The sequence below is a fragment of the Dicentrarchus labrax genome, unplaced genomic scaffold (genome assembly GCF_905237075.1).
Source record: "Dicentrarchus labrax unplaced genomic scaffold, dlabrax2021, whole genome shotgun sequence".
NCBI lineage: Eukaryota > Metazoa > Chordata > Actinopteri > Moronidae > Dicentrarchus > Dicentrarchus labrax.
This window is the reverse complement of record NW_026136718.1, coordinates 28,323,923-28,346,422: the sequence shown is the minus strand read 5'-3', so window position 1 is coordinate 28,346,422 and position 22,500 is coordinate 28,323,923. Positions and strand designations below refer to the sequence as shown.

Sequence of the window (22,500 nt, the reverse complement as noted above, 5' to 3'; positions counted from 1 at the left end):
CTGAGTTGGGTACAGCTCAAGATTGCTTGCATAAATGTGAAAAAATGTTTTCAGGGTTCATGTGGTGTCCACTTGGGCAATACAACAGGACCCTACCCCACCAATTTAGACTGACTGAAATTTGGATGTCTGTTATTATGAACCAAGTGGACCTGTGAAGACCTCTCCCTTGTAGTTTAAGGTCATGCTCTCAGTTTCCCCCCACAGTTGTGTCAAAGCAGGGTTTTTTGCAAGGGACTCTGGCCCACACCAGGAGTTTATTTGAACCAATCAGGGAAGATGTCTAGGCACCCCCAAGACAAACACCCCAAGAGAGAGACCCACCTTTTTATCTCACCAAGTGAAATGTAGTTGTAGTAAGTAAATTGGACAAACCACAGATTTGTCAGCAGTTGACTGATGTTTTTCCTGATACATCAGAAAGTGAAGAAGGGTTAAAATTGATGTTTATCTTGTCCTTCTCCATGTATTTTATCAGTCCCCAAGTTAAAAATGAGTAAAACATAACGAGCACACGATGACTATCCTCCCCTAATATTGCAATTAAACGCCTTATTTTGTCATATTTCTACCTGTTGTTAAATATTTATAATATATGAGGTCCAGTTGTTGTCTCAACTCATGATCAGTTATTTCTTTATGACGTCTTTGAGGCAGAATAAAAAAGAAACTCACTGTTGATTTTTCTACATAACACAATGAATGCGTTACCTGCCAGTCTCTATAATATAGTTTTTGCTGTTCTTGGTTTGTCTTTTAGTTAGTGTGAACATGAAGCAGACTAGTGCTCTTTTTCCCTTTAGTTAGGACCAAATTAACCAAACTACAGTTGACACAATGAAATGGCAAATGAAGGAATCAACAGATTAGGCTACATCTTGTAAATACAGTGTGTAGACATGTTATATGTGCCTATTTTTATTGACCTAATGAAACATACTGTATTGCTGATGCCTAAGCTTTGAAAGCATCTTGAGTACTGCCCATTGATGTTTTGTGCAATTTACTGTAACATTATGGTGCTAGAGTGTTTGTGCACCTCTCTCATATCTGTTTTTCTTTTGAAGCTTTTCAAGCTTCCATTGGAAAAAGAGGGGCAGGTGGGCGGACCCATCCTAGCCCAGGAAGAAATGAAAACGATATTTGGCAGCATCCCAGACATCTACGAAGTCCACACCAGAATAAAGGTAGTGTGCCTTTGACGGTTTCTATCAAAACCAAGTTTGACCCGATTATTGTGATGGTGTAGTTTTTTAAGAGGAGTTTTTGACTTGTTGTCTTTCTGTGTGTGATGGTTTGTTCATCAGAGTGACCTTGAAGATCTCCTTTCAGACTGGTCAGAGGATAAGAGTGTAGGAGACATCATACTCAAATATGTAAGTAATAACCAATCTCTACTAGCAGGCAGATGTTACACAAATGTGCATGGAAAGATTCAAGAAAGTACAAACCTATTTGTGCTTATTTATGAAGTTTTGCAGCCTTGTTGAAATATAATCCGTTTAAAAAAGAGTAAAATCATCTATAACACAAGAAAGAATCAGAAGTAGTTCATTTTGAAAGTTGCTTACAACAGCTGATAAAGGTCTACCTGAGGAGACCAATCCATGCTCACGTGGGGTGAACTGTGACATCGGGCTTGCAGTATTTCTTCTGGCACTGGTAAATCACTCAAACAGTTTGAGGGCAGGTATTTGCATGCAAGGCTAAACCGGAATGGTCCCTGACCACTTTTCAGGGATGTTTTCGGCTGTGATGCCACGTTGAATAACATCATGGGTTGAATTCGTCTTTGATGACAACAATGCTTTTTATTCATTCTTTATCTAAACAAGATCCATGTATTGAGCTTCAAAGCTTATTACAGTAATTCACCATTTCTAGTTACTCAGAAAATAGGCAAGAGCAAACGCAACCTTCTGCCATAATGACAGGCGTAGGTTTTTTGAAAAGAAAGTTGCAGGATTCTACTTGTGGCAATTCAAAATAAATCAGGAAATCAATAAAATCAATATCGTATATATTGTCCCATTCCTAAGTGGTACTGAGAATTATTCCATAAGACTAGTTTAACAACTTCAAACAATCCAGATTTAATTCAAAATGTTTGTGTAACCTTATTCTTGCATCTGTGTGGATCGTCCTTTTAATGCCTCTGACCTGTCCTCCTTATCTTCTGTCTCTGCAGTCTAAAGAGCTGGTGAAGGCCTACCCACCCTTTGTCAACTTCTTTGAAATGAGCAAGGAAACTATTGTTCGGTGTGAGAAACAAAAGCCACGCTTCCATGCTTTTCTCAAGGTACGACCTTTGTTTGCCTGACTGGTGGACAGCACCTACAGATGAGACTTTCAAATGGTGGCAGAGAAAAAAATACCATGAAAACCTTCTGACACCACTTCACAGAAACACTGCAAACTATAGCCATGTAACCTGGTTTCTTGAGTGCATTTCAACATAATGTTATAATGTGTATAATAAAGTTACGAATACAAAAGTAGTGCAGGACATTTAAATTGAGCGAAGTAGTGACAGTTTATAAAGAAAATACTGGCTACTATCTGCAAAAGTGGCCTGTTGAACAGACAAATTGACCTTCTTTTAGCTGGATGGTTGGCATGCTGTGCAAACTTTTCTGTCCGAATGTGTCCTTCAGGTTTACACAAACACACACACACACACTGTTCAACGCTTTTATTCTACAGATCAACCAGGCCAAGCCAGAGTGCGGCAGGCAGACGCTGGTGGAGCTGCTAATCCGACCTGTACAGAGATTGCCTAGTGTGGCCCTTCTTCTAAACGGTAACACACACACACTCACATACTCACCCCTCTGTTCAAACAGTTTGAAAAAAAACATGTCTTGTGCTAATTACATCCCTCCTTGTCTTTTCCCCCTTATCTTTCTCCTTCCATACCTGTCTCCCTCCTCCATTGTCTCCTGTTGATACTGTCTGCAATTTCTTTTCCTCCCTATTCTTTTCTTCTCACCTTTCTCTTCATGATTTTCATCTCTTCCTTCCTGCCTGTCTGCTTCTTAACAAACTTTCCCTTTCTTCCACCATTGCAGACATAAAGAAGCATACGTCAGATGACAACCCAGACAAGATAAAACTGGAGAAAGCTATTGAGTCTCTGAAAGAGGTTATGACGTGAGTTGGCATGACCTTACCCTTTCCTTGGTGACAGCATTGTTTGATCATTTCCACCACCGTATGTACTCTTATTGTGCTAAATCTTCATTGTATGTTCAGCTTGTAATAATTGTTGAGCAATTATAATTGAGTAGTTAGCAAGAAACAAGTGATTTTTATTTAAGTTTATTTTTTATTTCCAGTTGAAGTTGGTTAAGTCTTGACATATCTGAGACCAGATTTTGGAGTACTCCTTGATATTTCAGTGCATTTTTGGATCATTGGAAGGTCATATTCAGTGGTGTCACATTATGCTCAAATCCTTCGAGCTGTTGTCAAAACAACCGCATGAGAATTACCCTGGCAGGTTAGAAAATAGTTTAATATGCCCAATAAATATCTTTAAATTGCTTGTTTAGTCTGATCAACAGTCTAAAACCCAAAAGATGTTCAATCTACAATGATCTGGGAAAAAAAGTTGAAAAGTTGGAGCCAGCAAATGTTGGCATTTTCCCTTGATGAACAGCTAAGACAAGTGATGGATTATAAAAATTGTCATTGATTGGTGGCCAGCTAGTTCATTTATTGCCTAATTGTTTCAGCATTACTGAGATGAGCAATTACATTATTTTCTTCCATTTTCCAACTTCCCGTCTCCCTTTCCTCGCCACCAGTCACATCAACGAGGACAAGAGGAAGACCGAGGGCCAGAAGCAGATCTTTGATGTTGTTTATGAAGTTGATGGCTGTCCTGTAAGATTGAGCATTATTATTGTTTGCATGTCTGTGGTTTTGTTAGTGCTATAATTTTTTATTCATACTATTCCACATGAGAAAACAAACATATGCATGTTGTCCCTTAAAATATACCCGTTGCAGACTGTGTACAGATCAGTGTATTTTACGATTGCTCAGACAGTGGCGCTGTGATGTCTTCCACCAGATGTCATCAATAAGCTGTTCCAATAGACTGTTTAACTGAAACGGGAGCGTTCAAAATGACATGTTTCTTATTGAAGAAAATACCATAGATGTGTGGCTCCCTTTTTAAAATTATTAGTATTTTGATTTTAAAATATAGGTCATAGCTTTTGAAGAAGTAGTACGGATTAAATACATATGGACTGTAAGTTAGTAGAAAGTCTTTCCACTGCACATATTGTCTGTTTTTGATGGTGTTGTTTACATTATTTAATCAACTAATTATAATTGGAATGTCTAGTAATATGAAGAACAGGGAAGGGTCTTAAAAAGTCTAAAATCCAATTATCTTAAGTTTAGGCCTCACAATGTTTTATATATGATTTTTACAGGTCTTAAAATCAGATTAATGAAGAGAACGTTACTTGTATGAAGTCACATTTTTCATTCTTGCTTGTAACTTCCAGCTGTAACAACTGCAACCAATTTTCCTTCAGATCCTTCATACTTTTTTTTATCAGTATAGAAGTGAAATAGTTTTAAGTTTGCATTCATACGAGTCTTTAATAGGTTTTAAAAAGCCTTACATCTACATTTAAGCTGTTGTAATCTGCAGAAACCTTGGAAGAATGAACATAATTCCATATTCAATCTCCATAACTTTAAGTCTGCTCTCCAATTCTTTGCCTGTATTCCATTTTCTACCACTGTTTCGACCACCTTTCTCCACACCTTCCTCTCACTTTCTATGCTTCATCTTCCTTGCAGGCCAACTTGCTGTCCTCCCATCGCAGCCTGGTTTACAGAGTAGAAACTATTGCCCTGGGAGACCAGCCATGTGATCGCGGAGAACATGTCACACTCTTCCTCTTCAATGACTGCCTTGAGGTGAGAATGCCCACCAACACCAATACTGTACTTGAATCTTCACCTACATGAATAAAAGTAGCTTATTAGCTATGTTAGCACTAAATCTACTTATAAAAAAACATTATCTCACTTAAGATGTGACTATATATATGTTATCTTTTAACTATCCCCAAAATATGGTTGTCTTTTCAACATAGACAAGCCTAGCACATAGCATATCTAAGTACAGGAAAGGAGGCAGAGGTTCTAACTGAGGCTTGCTCAACTGTTCAAAGATTGTCATACTCAATAAATTAGTTAATTAATTAGTTTCTAATTAGTTTCTAAATATTTAAATGGGAGTTGTATATGTGATACAAATTTGGTGTGTTGGTTGCAGTTTGGGTATGCAATTGGTAGTTCAACTATGAAGTGTAACCATATCCAATATTGTATATGTAGAAGTTGCTGCATCACCAAAAAGCCCTTTCTGTTTTCACCAATTTAAACTCTGTTATCATTTAACCAGTCATGTTAGGAAAAGTCTCCGTAAATGCTTCCATCTCCTGCGCCGTTCTTCCTCTCTACCTTGTTTGTTAAGGGAGACTCAGCATGGATCTCAGCATGTGTTTAAGAACGTGCTGAGATCCACATTCAGTGGTGAGGAGGAAAGGGCTCTTTTACAGAGTAGTGAGATTGGAAAGGTGATCAATTCATGTGTATGCGGTCTATCATTGCTGACACGGTCAGTGTGTGTTAATTAGCTAAGGGGCAACATAAGAACAGAACGGGGCAGGCAATCATGAAGAGATGAGGTGGGTGGCTGTGCTGATTCAGGAGTGTCAGGGACACCTCCTAATGAGCCTGTGTGTGTGTGTGTACACATGGATTTCAGTCTTCCATGTAGTCCTGTATGTATATTGAGTGAGTGTTGTTAGTGTGGGTCCATCAACACTGCTCATTGATTAACTCTTACATTCATATAATCACTCTCTCACCCTCTTCACTCACACTGCCACAATAACAATGACCTATGATGTAGTGTCCTATTTCATCCTCTCCCTCCCTCTTTCGTCCTTCTCAGCATCTAATTAATGTGGCATTAATGAGTTGCATCGTTTACCTCTATGAAGGCCTCATTGATTTATTGCCAAGTAAACGATAGCAGCTTCACCCACATGCTGCAGAATGCACCTACTCTCAGTTCACAATCGAAAGAACAGGACACACGCACATACGCACACAAACGTACTTTCTTCCTTTACCTCCAAAGTTCTTGTCTGATGTTGTGCTCGTTTTTCGGGTGTGTATGTGTCTATGCAGATTGCAAGGAAGCGACACAAGGTGATCAATACATTTAAGAGTCCACTTGGACAGACGAGACCCCCGCCCCCGCTCAAACACATCGCACTGATGCCGCTGTCCCAGATTCGAAGAGTGCTGGACCTGCAGGACTCAGAGGGTAACACAGTGACACACTGGAAACTAATGAAGTTACTGCTCATCACTTCATATGTATGTTATCAAAGGGGGGTTAATGTTCTTTCATTGTAATACCCAAAGGTTGTTAAACACCCTTTTGAAGGCGTCACTGTAATACAGCACAATGTTGGAAACAATGACAAACCAACTGTAGGATTTCCACTCCCTTCCTTTGAACATTATTGATGGCAGAAGCTGTTTCCCAGTCCTTTCATTCAAGGATACTCCACACTGAGCTGCAAAATCCAAATACTCCTCACAACTGCTAAAATCATTTCATTATCAAGTCCCACAGCAGGCATGGATGTCATTAAAAGTGTAATGGTTACTTTGCTAATTTCTTAAATTAAGTAGCTGTCTCAAAGGTTGGTTTTTTGTTTGCTATGAGACACCAACAAGAAAGAGAGAAAAACTTCCAACTGAATTATCAGGTAGTTTTTTAAATCAATTAAAACAATGTCAAAACAATAACCAGGTGTCCATAGAAACGTTCAGACAGGTTTTGCTTGTTGTGATCATTCCTCCTGTCCATACTGGCTATTCAAACATCCCTTCCTAATGTGTTTTCATACATTGAAACCACAGTGATAGGGGTCAGAATCCACAGTTCCACTTCCGTACAAAATGTTCATCTAAAGCTTTGGATGAACTACATTCTTGCCTGGAAGGAGAACTGTGGATTTTGTCCCCCATCACTTACACTGAAAGGGCATCAGGATGTTTTAAAGGCCAGTATGACCATGAGGAATGACTACAGCAAATAAAACATATTTCAATGATTATATGAGCACCTGGCTTTTGTTTTAAGACAGACTTCAAAAATTGTGACCTTATCATTTAATTAGCCGTTGCTGGTGATAAAGTCTCTACAAGTTGATTTTCTTAGTTGAAAACCGTGACTTTATTAATTGTGCTTTGATTGCAACTCGCTATGGCAGCAGTATTGGCAAAGGTATGTCTAATTCTCATTTTATATGCATTCACTCCTCTGTGGTCACCTACATTGCATACAAGTGTCCCTCTACACAATGGACACACAAACCACAATGAGACGACCTCCATGAGGAGTGTAGTCCTGCGAGCTGTGTCTAAATAACACTCATTCACTATTTCCCATAAAACAGACACTCAATACTTATTGAGCAGTAAATAGAAATTTGTTGTTTTGCATGTGTAAAATGTGACACATTGCAGTGATATATTGTCAGTAGAACTATGTAGAGAATGGACTTCACACTTATTTGGACCCTCAAAGTAAATGGTGAACATTAAATATAGTGCATATAGTCAAAGCAGGGATTTTAGACACTGAAGAAATAGTCCACAAATACTGCATGCCATTCCCTCTGTCGTATTAGTTTCATATTATTTCTTCCTATTTTAGCAGCTCCTTAGTCATTTTATTGAAGTTTTTTTTTAAACATACTGTATCTCTAATGTACAGTCTTCTGCCTAGATAACAATGAGTGCTGCGGTCACAATATTTTACTACAACAGAAATGTCTAATAGGTGAAAAAGGGAAATGCAAATAAAAGTCAATCAGCATCATGGAATAACTAACAAGAGCAGTCTTGATGCTGATGAAGCCACACAGTAATGGTAGAGAAGCATAACCTTACACGCTGCTACCCATCTTTCTTGCTAATCAGCAGGGGTAAAAAAAAAAAAAAAAACTGCTCTACAAAGTCTTGGAGTCCAGGAGTTTTTCCTACCTAAACACAGCTCCAGTAGCCCAATTTCAGTGTGACACAGAGCAAGTGTTTCCTTTATTTTGTCTACTCCTGTGCTTTCATGCAAGAGCACATTGTTCAGAGACAAAGGGTGTCTTCACACAGGGAACAATAACGATTGATGTTTATGGAGTTTGGAAGAAGCACTGAAGTTGATTTGTTTCCACTACTTCTCTCTGCTCTTATCTTTCCATCTGTTTCTCTTCCCTTTCTCCTTCTCCAACACCCTTCCTCCATCATCGTCCTCATCTCCCTTCTTTCTGTCACTGCTGTTTATTTTGTTACATTCACTCTATCACTTTCTGTCCATCTCTCGCTCTTTTGCTGCCTCCCTTTCAGAATGTGCGAACGCATTTGCCTTGGTGGTTCGCCCCCCAACTGAACAGGAGAACTTGTTGTTCAGCTTCCAACTGGTGGGAGAGGAAACAGTTAAAAGCACCTGGCTACGATCACTTTGCCGCCACGTCGCCAACACCATCTGCAGGGCTGATGCGGTAAGCCTACACATACTGTACAAAAAGAAAGTAGGTAGTTTGACAGATTGGCTGGAAGGGGAAGAAAGCTGTGATAGTCCTAGAAAGGTTCTTTCAGTGTAAACTGCTGATGGAACTTTTTCCTCTCCAAACACAAAGTGGTCTAGTGTTCGTCTTGTCGCCACCCTTAAGCCACAGGCTGAAAGCGCTGTGCTACTGGCAAATTTGGAACAGAAAAACCTTCTACTATCCATGTCCGATACAAAATGTAGAGCTGTAAAAACAAAGAAATTCCTTCCTGTACTGCAGTAATGGCGACTTGTTTACTTCCGTGTGTGTGTGTGTGTGTGTGTGTGTGTGTGTGTGTGTGTGTTCGCTCACCTTTACCTTAAAATGGTGAGATGGAAAATGACCTCCTATATACTAGAAATAGTATATGCAAACCCCCCCCCATCATTCTGTAATTTGGCCCCAAAAACCCTGATCCGAGCACCCTTATCATAAATAGCTATTTTTGCAAGTAAAACAGCAGAATCTGTTTTTAATAAAATAATAACTTCAGAGAAAAAAAACACAGAAATACTAAATCACATTTAATATGTTTACTCTTGTTTTATTTATGGCTCCACAGTTGTGCAGATAGTTATTTTATGGATCAGTGTGATGCCAAATAAAGTGCCAAAGAAGTTTATTCTGTACACCAAGCTAAAACGAATGCAGTCTCATACAACAGTCCTGCAATAAATCCTCCCTTCACGAAGGTCATAATGTGTTTTTGTTCAAACTAGCTGTAGTTTGTGGTGTTGAACTTTAGTGTAGAGAGCTGTGTCTGTTATTTACCCTACTCTCATTGAGGTGGGACAGAATAATAGAAACAACTGTCAGACCTGCAATGAAAGCAGTGATAGAGTCCAGTCACTCGGAGTCTTCACCCTCACATTTTTTTCACTGCTAGCTTAGCAATGGAGAGTGACAGAATATGGACCAGGAATGAGTGTTAGGGGAGGACGTAAATTTGCCCCAAACATGGTAACAATGATCAACATTGGAAACGACTACCGTAGTAGCAGCAGTCTGCATCACATCTTCTTGATGTCTTTTCAAATGACATTACTACAAGTGGATACTGGCACCAGGATCAGTTGTTGGTATAATAAATCATTTAACAACTCAAAAAAGTGGATTTATAGTTTTCGAAAGGCTCAGTAATCTTCTGCAGTTTTTACCAAACGTTACTCAGCCAGGAGGAAATCGTGGCTGTGTTGGTGACTATTTTCAACTGTGAATTAATCCACATTTGGAGCTCTAGTGAGTATTTCTGCCAGTAGGAAGGTGAATTTAGGATTTAGTCAATGTATGTTCATGGTAAAGAAGAAACATGTCGCCCAGTGCAGTGGGGTGCCCCACGACTTGTTATGGGCTGATTAAGCTTGATGATTATTGAGCCCACTAAAAGATATGGAGGTGAGGCTGTCTGCTGTATTTAGCAGAGCAAGCAGCAGGGGGCGATGTTGGCCTCTGTCTGCCTGCCGCCTTGCAGCTGCATTCCTAATGCTTTTTCACTGGGTCAGTGCTGCACTGTGAATACCAACGAGATAGAGCCCTGCTTGTTAACAAGCCCACTGCAGGGTGAGGGGAAGAGAGAAATAAAGACTGTGTGTGAATCCTTCCCTTCTTGCAACTATGTTGGCAGCAAAGCCTAATGTATCTATTGGTATTCATTACATGAATTGCACACTTCAGGTCATGATTTATGATATTGAGTTTGAGGCTGTATTGTGTTCAGGAGGACCTGATTCAGTGTACAGACCCGGACTCACTGCAGGTCAGCACCAAGGATATGGACAGCACCCTGAGCAAAGCCTCCAGGGCCATCAAGAAGACTTCTAAAAAGGTAAAGGCAGAAGAATCGGTTTCTCCTTTCCAACTGCACCTTCTGCAGGGACAGGTCATCGTAACACATATATACATGTTGAGCAGCCAAGCATTGTTCAGACTAGGGCTGCACTCTACACAATCATGAATTGAATCATCAGTTGAGAATCCCCCGTACTCAACTGTCAGCCGATTCATTACACTTCTTTTTAGCTGCATCGTTGTACACAGAGTATATCATGTAAGTTAGGTTGTCCAGATGAGAATGGGTGAAATTCCAAATGGGGGAGTTGGAGGTGGGCGTGGTCACAGCCTTGTCTTCTGAGTGGGGCACAGCCAGGTCAGTGACGCACGAACCATTACGTATAGTTAATAGGTATGTAATATGACCAAAAATCCTGAACATTTTTTATATAGTACTGGAATTTTTTTATTGTATTTTAGTCCCTTACTCCGATTGCTTACATAAACCTGGTTGCGTATTTTGTTTGAAACTTGACTGATGGTAGGATAAGCTGTGTAAAACCTGGGGTTTAATGGGTCAGTACTTAAATCATATGACCGTTGGTGAACAAGTGTCAAGAAAATCTCCTTGAAAAGGATTTCTTGAAAAGAGTGGTAACCCTGAGTAAAAGTCTTTTCAGCCACTAATGTCATTACGCTTCAGGAGTTTACAAACACATTTCTTAGATATTTTTATCACACATTCCTCCCACACTGATTGCTTCGCTTTGACATAGGTCAGATGACATCAACATTATCCGTTATTTATAATTATCTAATCAGTGTAATAGATATGTAAACACATCAATAATAATAAATAAAAACAGGAATTATAGCCCACATAAGTGTTTTGACCAGAATATTTTCAGAGATTCAGAAAGTGTCACAGCATACATACAGCTCTCGTTATTACTTGTTCATATTATCCATTACTGACAAACAGGACAAGATTCGGCACAACTGCTTGTAATTTGGGACTGCCACAAATGATTTTGGATGTCTTTTCACCTTATTGTTAAGCTATTTACATTTACAGTCTTGTCTTAAAAGTATCTACCTACACAACAAAGCGTTATAGAAATAGACGGCAGCACAACGCAGAATAGCGCAGCTCGATTGTGTTCGCTGCTCTGACACTCAACTCCAGTGCTCAATACAGCGAGGTCGGCTACAGTAGTTTTGAACCAGATGCTCTACTGCTGTCCAGTGACACTGACAGAGCCGTCAGCAGCCTCAACCTCAAATGCTGAACTCTGTGTAGACCCAAATGTCCTAATTTTGGTACAGCCCTTGTTCAGACGGACAGGACTTTCTAAATTGTAGTCCAGATGATGAGGTAAATATAGAAATAATTTTAGGCAGAATTACACAAAAACATGAATGACATTAGGAACAAAACACCTAGTACAGACCTTTCCCTCTGATGTAATTGTGCAGTCATTAAACAATGGGCTGGGACTGAAATCTGACTTGGATGCTGTTTAGCTGCTCTTTGCAGCTTATCCAGAGAGGGCAGCCAAAGGATTTGAATATTTAGCAGAACAGAAGCATGATACTGCCTGAAAGAATCTTTGGAACAAGCAGATAAAGATATGTAACATAGTCAAACTGTGTATAGAAAAAATGGTTTATCTGATTTTTAAGCTGCTTAAGGAAATATCTGAGGGAAGAACTGAGAGCAGTGAAGGTGGAAAAGGCTAAAGAGACTTTGATGAAGACTGTCTTACCAGCCATTCTACCAAATTCTTTTTTTCTTGGTGTTCTGCAGTTATCTGCTTTTCCTCATATGGTGACCTTAAACGGCATATGTAGAGGTCAATAGCTGTTATCTGTTCAGGAAATTAGAATTAATTTATTGTGGACATGACTACTTAAACCATTTAAACTGTTTAAGTAGTAGTAGTAGTTTGTAGTACTGCTGGAAAATGTTTGGCTTCGTATCAAAACAGTGACTTGTCAGATGCTGATCCTTTGCAGTAGATGGCTAATGGTTTTGTGGAAGCTCAGAATGCAGGGATACCTAATAGCTTAGCACAAAAACAATTACAGTGCTCGCGATTTTCCCCGCCTCTCTCATCTGTTAGCTCTTTCCCTCTTTTCCACTTCAGCATCAAGTATAAGTATGACAGTGATTGCACTCCTGATTTTTATCATACTGTTGTGGTGAAACAAAACTTACACACAACACAGTGTCCCTGGGATCTTAAAGTCTTACAGTTCTGTGTGTTGTATAATTGGCCTCAGCAGTGATGGATCCTAAGTGCAAAAAGAGAAAAAGAATGCTATCTACTGATATTGAAAATGAAGTGGCTAAAAATCCAACATGTTCAGTGCAAAAAAAAAAACCCCAAACATTTGAGACCTATAAAAAAGACCTATTACTTTTACTAACATTTTGTGTGTGTTTGTGTACTAGGTGACGAGGGCTTTTTCTTTCACCAAGACCCCGAAGCGCGTGATCCAGAGGGCGTTCATGGCCAGCGGTACTCCGGATGAGAAGAGCCAGAGGCTGAGTTGTGAGAACCGCATCGGCAGCAGCTCCACGTTGGCTGTAAGTCTTTCTGTTTACCTGAAATCATTAGTCTATAACATGAGCTCTACTTGTAGCCACACCAAATTAAAAATGTGTAATGTATTGTGTTTGACTCAGTCAAGCTTATCTGATACACAAATGTAGGAACTTTTGAACAGCATGTAATATTATGTCACTCATTCACAATTTATGAGAAACAGACATTTTCTTTGTGATTGAAAGAGCAATATCTGTGTTTTTGGTCTACTCACTTAGTAAATACTACCTTCAATAATCAAGCGAAGTTTCCTAAACTTCCAGGAGTGTTTACAAAATGTGTCTACTTTGTTCAACATCACAATTAATACTGGGGGGCTGTTGGCTGTCTCTCTGTCCATCCATCTGTCCATCAGTTCCTCATTTCCTTTCTATTCTCTCCATCTCTTTCTCCTTTTGCTGAGAACCAGGCAATTGATCTCTCCATCAAACCATGGTGGAACAGCTTTCAGTCGGTGTCAGTCGTTTTGATCTAACTAGATTAAAAAACAGGAAATGGGCTTCTGCTCCTAAACGTTCTCTTAAACTTTTTCTAGGCTGTGTTGTTTTTATGGTAACTGTTTAAATGGTTAATTGAATGTTAAGAGGTGAGGAAAAGTCAAGCTTACTTATAACCTTGTCCCCAGTAATGCAATAATTTATAGACTTTTCGCCCATATTAGTTAAAGATATAGTTCCAGTATTTTGAAATGGGGTTGTATGAGATACTTCTCCATCGACAGTGTATTACTTTCAGTAGACGGTGGTCAGATCACCTCCCATTTTGGAGAAGCACAACCATTACGCACGGCTGTGGGCATTGTAGCACCTCTGCTGTCATTAATTCATCAAATGTGTCAATGTGCTTCTAAATCAGCAGTGATTGTGTCCATTACCATTATTCAATCAGTTAATTAGTTTACATGCTTGTGTGTGTTGTGTGAGAAAGGATAAAATACTCTCCCTCATTGTGTTTCTCCATGTATACTCTCTCCCTGTCTCCTCTTGTGTTTTTTCATGATATGTAAATCCCTGCTCCATATGTGTTCCTTCTGTTATGTACTCTAGATGTCTCGCTCTGCCTCCACGTTCAGTTTGAGTGATTCTGCCAAGTGCAGTGCCGTGGTGCAGCGGTCTAACTCTCTGGACCATCCTCCTGTCAGAGCCAGGGTCCCTGTCTGTGTACGTACCCCCTGCAGCCCAGCCCATAGCCCCGGCCCCAACACTGCCCCTGAGGTCAACCAAAGCCTCTACCCCAACTATTGCCCTACCACCCGAGAACGCAAGTCCATCCTTCATGCCCCATTATCGGCCCAACCAGCACAACCTCATTCAGGCCTCTACACTTCCCAAAAGTCCACCACTTCAACCCATCCCACCTCTACCTCCACCTCCATTCCAACTGTCCAAAACTCCAAAAACTCCCAGTCAAGATCTAGCCAGCTTGTATCCAGACACCTCCCCTCTGCGGGGTTTCAAACAAAGTCCCCAGCCCCTCATCCTGTTCATGTCAAAGGCAGGACCTTTTCTGACTCATGCAAGGATACCCTAGTCCCCTTGGACCCACGCAAATGTGTCCTGACCAGTCCTCGCAAGGAGACTCTGCTCTAAACCATCGCTAAGCTCAGTCCTGGAGTCTGACGTGAGCAAACATTATTGTGGTCTAGTTTCAACTAGGGGTGCACCAATACCATTTTTTTTTTATTTCAAATGAATACTTACAACCTGTTACACACTCTGTTGGCCTTTTAACATGCACTGGTGCACTTCTTGTCCCAAATCAACTCCTTAGAAGCTGAAACCCTACCACAGAGATGGATAAGATTAATAAGGGTTTGTTCTACAGCTGAACTTCAATGATTAGATGAGAAGGGGTTAGAAATGTATAACTCGTGTTGGCAGAATGCTTTTCCCCATTTGAGATTTGTGTAAAGGGCAGAGATTTTAAGGGTTGATTTGGAATAGCTCTGTTACTCTGAATCACCTGGGATACTAACTGGTGTTGTTGGTGGCTGGGAATATTCACTAGGTGGCTGCTGTTAATAGTGGGCTGTATCCATAAGGGAACAATGGAGCTGGGCTGGTGCAGAGCTGGGACATAAAAGAGTTTTGTCCATGTGGAAGCCTGCGTTTCCTCGGGGGAGAAAGGCTTCTTTAAAGGCATGCCGTCACATACAGAATACTTTGTTTTTGAGACAGATCTGTGCACATTATAAAGGGTTGGTTATTATTATAATTGAATTGAATTGAATTATTAATCATTCAGATGAATAGACATTTTTAAGAGGTTTGGACTCACATGACTTGAACTAGAGTTACAAATGCCATGAATTTAGACTCCACAAACTTGCAATGACTTGTGACTTCACTTGGAGTCAAATAGCTCATGTTTTGACTTGAAAATACTTGATACCTTCCCCCAAGGTCAAATATGAAAAATTATGTTATTTAAAGTGTGCCAGTAATCAATCACTTTCCTAAAACATAACTAATGTTAACACTATTCATTCCCGGCAAGTTGACCGCTAATTCCCCAGATCATAAACTAAAAATAAACTATGTTTGAGCCAATCCGACAGCATCCAATCGAGTTGCAGGAGAGAACTAGGAAGAACTAATGATTACTTGGTGCCAGTTGGAAAAAATGACACAAAAAAAAATCTGTTGATAAATGGCACTGCATTTGGTGAAGGTGCATTATCATTTGTTAGGGACTCGAAACTTTAAGTTTAGGACTTGAGTACAAAGACTTGAGACTTGCTTGTGACTAGCACATAAACTGACTTGGTCCCACCTCTGTCTTTTCATGATATTTCTTTCAATTTAAACGGATCCTTTCGAAAGAACCTGAATAACTAATCTAAGTACCAGTAGAAGAAAATATCAAGAGAAATAATCTAAATGTCAAGGCATGCCTTTAATTTTGGATGCAATGCTCTTTGTGTGTTTTTGGCTAGTTTACACAAAAACAGCTCACTAAAATTAAAATGTCAATGTATTCATAGGAGCCAGGTTGCCTTCACATCTGAGGTTTAACGTGCAGTGGCTGGTCACATGTTTTCTGTTCCACATTTTAACCACTTGTGACAGCTGAGTCGATGAGCATGTTATGTCTCAATATTCACCTCAGCTATTTAACCAGTTTGCGTGCATAATGAACACTGCTCTACCTGAAAGGTATTCGTGCTTAAGAAATGGGTTTTGACACAACAGAATGACAGTGTTATCTATTTGGACATTGTTGAACCATTTCTCAATGAACCATATGCAAGCCATTCCATTGCAACCTGCCAAACAACACACCAGTTTAGGAACTGCCCATTATAGTCCTATCTTGTGTATCAATTTGGTTTTAAGCATTCAAATGTTTGGACAAAACATAATGCGTCAGCTGATAACCTAATACATGTTTTTATTAAAGTAGATGAAACTGATCAAATTCACACCAAATAAATATACATGAACACAATCTACTAAGGAACAAGTAAATGAATGAAAATCTAGCATATGTATCAAATGCTCATTACTTGTGGCTGTGAAATGTTCAGTGTAGCAGCTGTGTTTTTTATGGTAGTTATGGTTGGATACAAGTCTCAGAACACTAGAGAAACCTGCATTCCATATCCTACATCCATATGCTTAGTTTGTAGACCCATGTCTCGCCTGAAATAAAGACCACCCTACTGGCATTGACCACAGCTAAGGCCATCTAGTAACTACATTAATCAAGAGATGTGATGCACTGGGTTCTATCTGATTGAGCTCAGGAAATAACAATTAGTGTTTCTACATGCATTTTAGTACCCTGTTAAGCCACATACACATGCAGCAGGGCAGCAATCGGGTCTTTCCAACCTTATTTTGGAAGCCTAGCTTGCTTTTTTCGTGACTTGTGTGTGCTGCATGCGTGTGTACACGGTCTCTTATCCTACAAATGTGTGCTGGCTTAACTCGTTGTTTAAAAAACAGCTTGTTTGCTTTGTTAACCTGTACCTGCAAAGCTCTGTACCAAACTGACCTGTTATCAGAAATTACCTCTGCATCAAATCAGGACCCTACCTGACCCCTAATGAAATAGGCTCAGAGCTGCTACTGCTGGGAAACACAGGCAAAACCTCTGGGCTACGGAACCATGGTGGCCAGAGGAAAGAAATGATAAAACCAAATAGAAAAATTAAAACTCAATCAATCATACAGACTGCAAAAGCAGGACCACACTACATTTTTCTATGGATAATATTCACTTGCGTTTCCACCTGCTTGGACCAACTCATTAGCAGAGTATAGAGCATACTAGGACCTCTCCAAAACGGTGCATGTTACACACAGCAGGCACAACCCTTTCTTTATTTAAATCTTTTTATGCAGCACGTACCTGACTTTGAATACCTAAATGTGTCTTTCTAAACATGCAGTGGAAGAGCAGGGCTGCACAGTTTAGATATATGAATTAGCCTTTAGTGTGGTTTGCAGCACTTTAACTGTCAGTGGCTAATTTCAGCAGCTGCCGTACCAAAATATATCAGCTATATGATTTGGATTTTCCTGTTGACGCTTTAAGACTCTTTGTTACATTTAAATAAAAACACTATAATGTGTGATTCTGTATCACCACACAAAACAGGGTTAGGAAGCAGAGACACAGCCTGAAGTATGTCTTGCCTGCCAAGATAAGAAGCAGATGTCACAGTTTTAACTAATTTCACCATTTACATGTATGAAGGAAGACAAACATACTCCCGTCTATAAAACGTTCCTGACAGTAAACACTTTACACCGAAAATATATTTATATATTTATTTTAAGCATGGGGAAAAAGTTAACTGACTGCCTTCAAAAACAGTGCAGTTTTTGTATTTGTTGAGTACGGTGTATAGTATCTGTTGAGAAAACATTGTATACAACATTTCAATTATTCTTATGAATTTGGCAATAAATGTAATACATCAATTCACTTCATTATGTGGGAAGCATCCCAACATCACAAACCTAAAATATCATATTATAAGTAATTTGCCAGTCCAATGTCTTAGAAAAGTCTAGGGAAATAATATTTTAAAAAGAGTGAGAACCTTGTCAGTAGAAAAAGCTGGGTGTCCATTAACTGTAGCGTTGTCTATTCCCTTGGCTCCCCTGTCCATGTGTCAAAATGCCCACTGCTCCAAGTGCACAGGATGGGTCAAAAAGACACATTTTGTTTCAGTGTAAATGCTGATAAATGACAATACAGCTTCAAGGCTGGAGCCCTGATGATTGGCAACCAGTGACAGTCTTAGTCCAAAGTGCAGTGAAGTGCATTTTACTTCAGGACTATGACCTTTGTACAGTATGTGGGCCTTCAGGCGCAATGTCATGGACTCCACTCACAGATGCCACCTGGTGGTTGAATAAAATTAGAATAAGATTTTCGCACTGGTTTCCTCCTGCAGTCTGTCACAGACTGTTGAAACCAGTAACACTCCCTCAGGTTTGATGTACAGCCCATGGAGCTGGTAAAAGGCTGCTGCCACAGCATTGTGATCAGCCCCTCTTAACACGCTCCAATAAAACCCACATCTGGGTAAACTTTAGTGTTGAGAGTGAGAACACCTCTGCAATATATCACTGGAAGCAGGGGCAGTCTGTTGAGTGTGTGCACTCGAATGGAGACATTTTCATGCACACTTGCGCAAAACAAGTGTTCATTAGCATGCAAGCTCAGATTATGGCAGGTGTGTAATGAGGGTCAGATGTTTGCATTGTGACCAGTGCTGCCCTTGACCTGGTCTTCCTCTCCAGTGCAGGCAGCCTGTTAATCTACTCATTCATTCAGCCCTTTGATCATCCTGTGTGTTCCTGAAGCCCTCCAGCACCACTTACTAACATATAATGAAGGCCGCCACTCACTTTACCGATCACCAGCTGACACAGACAGAGGGCAGGAGAGAGTCAGTGCCTCTGCCGAAATGCTCATAGACAGCACTGTGTGTGTGTGTGTGTGTGTGTGTGTGTGTGTGTGTGTGTGTGTGTGTGTGTGTGTGTGTGTGTGTGTGTGTGTGTGTGTGTGTGTGTGTGTGTGTGTGTGTGTGTGTGTGTGTGTGTGTGTGTGTGTGTGTGTGTGTGTGTGTGTGTGGCCAGGTGGAAAGCTACTGAAGTGTGATTGTGTTGGCAAAGGTTGCCTGTCTCGATTAGGTCGGTGCCAAAATTTGGCTTTGAAGGCAGAAAGGAGCTAGTAAGAGCGTTTGTCTTTGTGCACTCAGTAATTAAATGAGGCTGGAGCACATAAACAGACCTCGTCCTTGACCACACACACACACACACACACACACAGTCCTGTGGAGTTGGGATGCTGGTATTGAGTTGAAGGAGCGGAGGGAACATACATTCACACTTGAACTAATGTTTTCTTGTTCCAAATGCTACTACCACGTCTTCAGTGTCATTCAAGGTTATTTAAAAGATATTTTAGTTTACTTGGCCTTTTTCTTTTTGCTTTCATTGTACTCACCAAAGTAATTGCTGAGTTCTGGAAACATGGAAACATTGCTACAGCGAAGTCTAATTGGACAACCAGTCAGTTGTAGTTCTTAAGTCACAGGTGTAGCCAGATAAATGCAGCCATTTTCTTGGAAGCTAAATACAAAAGTAAGCACACCTGATAATCGACTCAATTAAGAATCGATTAATTGGTCTATCGCTACTCAGCAATTAACTTGGAGAGTACAACGTAATTAGCAATATGGAGAAAGGCCAAAAACATGAGCCAAGGTTTAACAAACCAGAGTGATTCTTTAATAACATCAAGGTATTAACATTTTATCTCAGCCTTTTCTCACCTCCCCCTCATACTCATGTTTCTTCTTATTCATTCCTCTCTTTTCTATTTACAGGCACACCATTCCCCATCCATGGTCAATCTGCCTTCCATGTTTGAGAGGAAGTACCACACATTCAGTCGCTCGACCACCCACCTCTTCTGAGACACTGCTGCTTGGGAGGACCCACTGAGTTGACCCATCTTTCCACCTCTTTTGCCTCGGCTGCCGCTAACAGCAAGATCTGACCCAAAAGGTGAATGTGTATAAAGTTGAAGCTACCTATGGCAAACTAGTATTTGTCCATACTGGAGCTCTGCACAGACTTTCCAAACCCAGAAGAAATGGAATTTTGACACATTTTGAAACGAAGCACTGTAGTTAAGGACATACTTCAATCTGATATGTGGCAGTACCAGAATTGTCCAGCTACTCTTCGACTGCTTACTAGCTGTCACTTGGGCCAAGTTGGTTTAAAACAATAAACCAATTGTTCATCAACCTGATGCCTACCATGTGATCTATTCAGCTCAAATGTCTGTGTTGCTGACAACTTGCAAGAAACATATAATACCTATAATAACTGGAACGGTACTGCGCCATGCTAGGGGCTACAGGTGTGTGATTACCACTGGTTCTGGTGAGGTTTGCCTTACCCTTAAAAAAAAAAAAATGAAGGATGCTCTGCTTTTTGTCTGCAATTGTTAATGGATTATCTTGACATAATAGTTGTTGGTTTTTTTTGTTAACATACTTTACCACACTTGTTACTTTTTGTGTTTATATATTGCCCATTCAGTTTCCTGGTTGGTTCCTGTTGTTGGTATTGTTCAGTGAAGTGTAACACTAATTTTAGACCAAGTTAACATCATGTCTGTACTCTGGTTAAAATGGGGACTTCATGCTGTCCCCAAATGTCCCAGGATGCCAGTTTTATTTCTAATTTTAGATGTTGAGGTATTTCTATTTAACAAATGCAGGTTGTTAAGATGTTTGTGTGTTTTATGTACTAGTTAAAGTTACCAGGTTGACCTCTTGACCCTTTCTGTGTTGTGGCTTTTTTTTTTTTTTTTTTTTTTTAACTCTGTGAGAGATCCTTTTATATTAACTGACATTTAATATTTTATTGTAGTGGAGTACACTTAATTTCACCTGATTATAAAAATAATATTACTTATAATTAAACCACGTTCAAAATGTAAACTTGTGATAGCTTCCAGCTTTTATAAAGCTTCTATTTTAACATTTAAGAGATTCGGTTGAGAAGAATAAAACCCTGATGCTCTTCTTCCCTGTCCACATTTTAAAATCTCTTTTTACTGTCTGTGTGTATGTTTAAGAAGGGATGCTGCATCAGTGTACATATTTATCCTTGATGAACACATTTTATACATGTTTTCATTTTTCTCTTGCTATTTATATTTTCTCCACTATTCTGTCACTTCTCTAATGCTGTTTTCGTTGAGTTTAAATCGCCTCCTGTTGTTTCATCTCTGTATTAAATGCACTTAAACATGTACCCGATTATTCAAGCTTTCTTCTTCTTTTTTTGTTTTTTTACTTCTGTGTGTCGTTTAATCACCAGAACATTATAAAAAAGCAAAACATTAATTCCATTCATTTGTAGGGGCTGCTGACTAAATATACCAAATCAATAGTGTGAAAATAAATGTCTTGCAGTAAGGTTTTCTACTGTCTGTCTGTCTGTGGCTTTTGAGCTAAGTCAAACAAAACACACTAGAACTTGAAAGGGTTATGGTCTTGTAAAAGTTGATCTTCATTCTTCCAAACAGCTTTCATTTGTAATCTTGGATATAATCGATAATTAACCAATGAAACGGCTTCATTGGGGCTTGAAATGTTTGATTCGTCAAATATTCTTGGAGCTTCTACTTGAGTTTGGGATTTTTGAAGGCCTGTTTGGGATTTGCATACTACTTTGAAGCGAGCTCATGATTGCTCCTCAGTACTCGTCTGTACTTCTTGCGCATTTGATGTAGGAGTTGGTTTAGAAGTTTCTGGATCCCCCTGGACAAAAAGTTTCCCAGTTTCCCTTCTCTTCATAAATCAAAACTGCTGTTTTAAATTCACTTTTGAACCAACAGTCAGTTGGGTCTTTGAAGAAAGTAAACCCAGTCCAGAAATACTGACAAACGGCCAAAACTGGGTAACCAGCAGGTGTTTCTCTAAGCTTTTGATTGTGACAAGACCAGGGAGCTGCACAAAGATACCATGAGGAGTTTCTCTAATGCTGAGCTGGGACTGTATGTTTGGTTTTTTTTGTCCTACCCTGTAACTACCCTGTTTGCTAGTTAATGTTTGGTGCTGGAGAGAGCGCACATACATCCAACAATATTAAACGTAATAATAATATATCACATTATTCATACAAATGCATTCTTAACTATTATTTTACTCTGTAGTTCATTTCTCAGTGATAACTTTCTATACCATTGTCTTGTAACACTGGTACCCACACTCTCAATGAGCAGCAATTCTTTTCTTTCTTTTTTTGCTTCAACTTTCAGGTCTGATCATATTTTCTTAACGTCAGCTGAAGTTCACAGTGTGGCTCAAACATGGTTCGCTGCATCTGTCACTTTTTTCCATTCCACTTGATTTCTCTTGTTTGAGGTGCCACTACTGAGCCCCCACCCTGTAACCATACACCTTCACAGTGCAACCTCAGTAA

At 39.7% G+C, this 22,500-nt stretch overlaps 1 protein-coding gene across 5 annotated transcripts in view; it reads left to right on the top strand.

Annotated features, from left to right (window-relative positions):
• The window catches only part of ect2 (epithelial cell transforming 2), a 47,701-nt gene extending 26,374 nt beyond the window's left edge, over window positions 1-21,327 (top strand). For 3 of the 5 annotated variants that reach the window (XM_051377767.1, XM_051377769.1, XM_051377766.1), the window contains 13 exons: window positions 1,068-1,187; window positions 1,308-1,376; window positions 2,189-2,299; window positions 2,704-2,800; window positions 3,069-3,150; window positions 3,807-3,885; window positions 4,822-4,941; window positions 6,226-6,364; window positions 8,455-8,609; window positions 10,375-10,482; window positions 12,883-13,017; window positions 14,083-14,196; window positions 19,884-21,327. In XM_051377767.1, coding sequence (XP_051233727.1) covers window positions 1,068-1,187; window positions 1,308-1,376; window positions 2,189-2,299; window positions 2,704-2,800; window positions 3,069-3,150; window positions 3,807-3,885; window positions 4,822-4,941; window positions 6,226-6,364; window positions 8,455-8,609; window positions 10,375-10,482; window positions 12,883-13,017; window positions 14,083-14,196; window positions 19,884-19,973 — 1,419 coding nt within the window. In that variant the 3' untranslated portion in view covers window positions 19,974-21,327. The remainder of the gene's footprint in view (window positions 1-1,067; window positions 1,188-1,307; window positions 1,377-2,188; window positions 2,300-2,703; window positions 2,801-3,068; window positions 3,151-3,806; window positions 3,886-4,821; window positions 4,942-6,225; window positions 6,365-8,454; window positions 8,610-10,374; window positions 10,483-12,882; window positions 13,018-14,082; window positions 14,197-19,883) is intronic. The other 2 variants (XM_051377768.1, XM_051377770.1) reach the window with 1 other exon arrangement.
• Window positions 21,328-22,500: the final 1,173 nt, after the last annotated feature.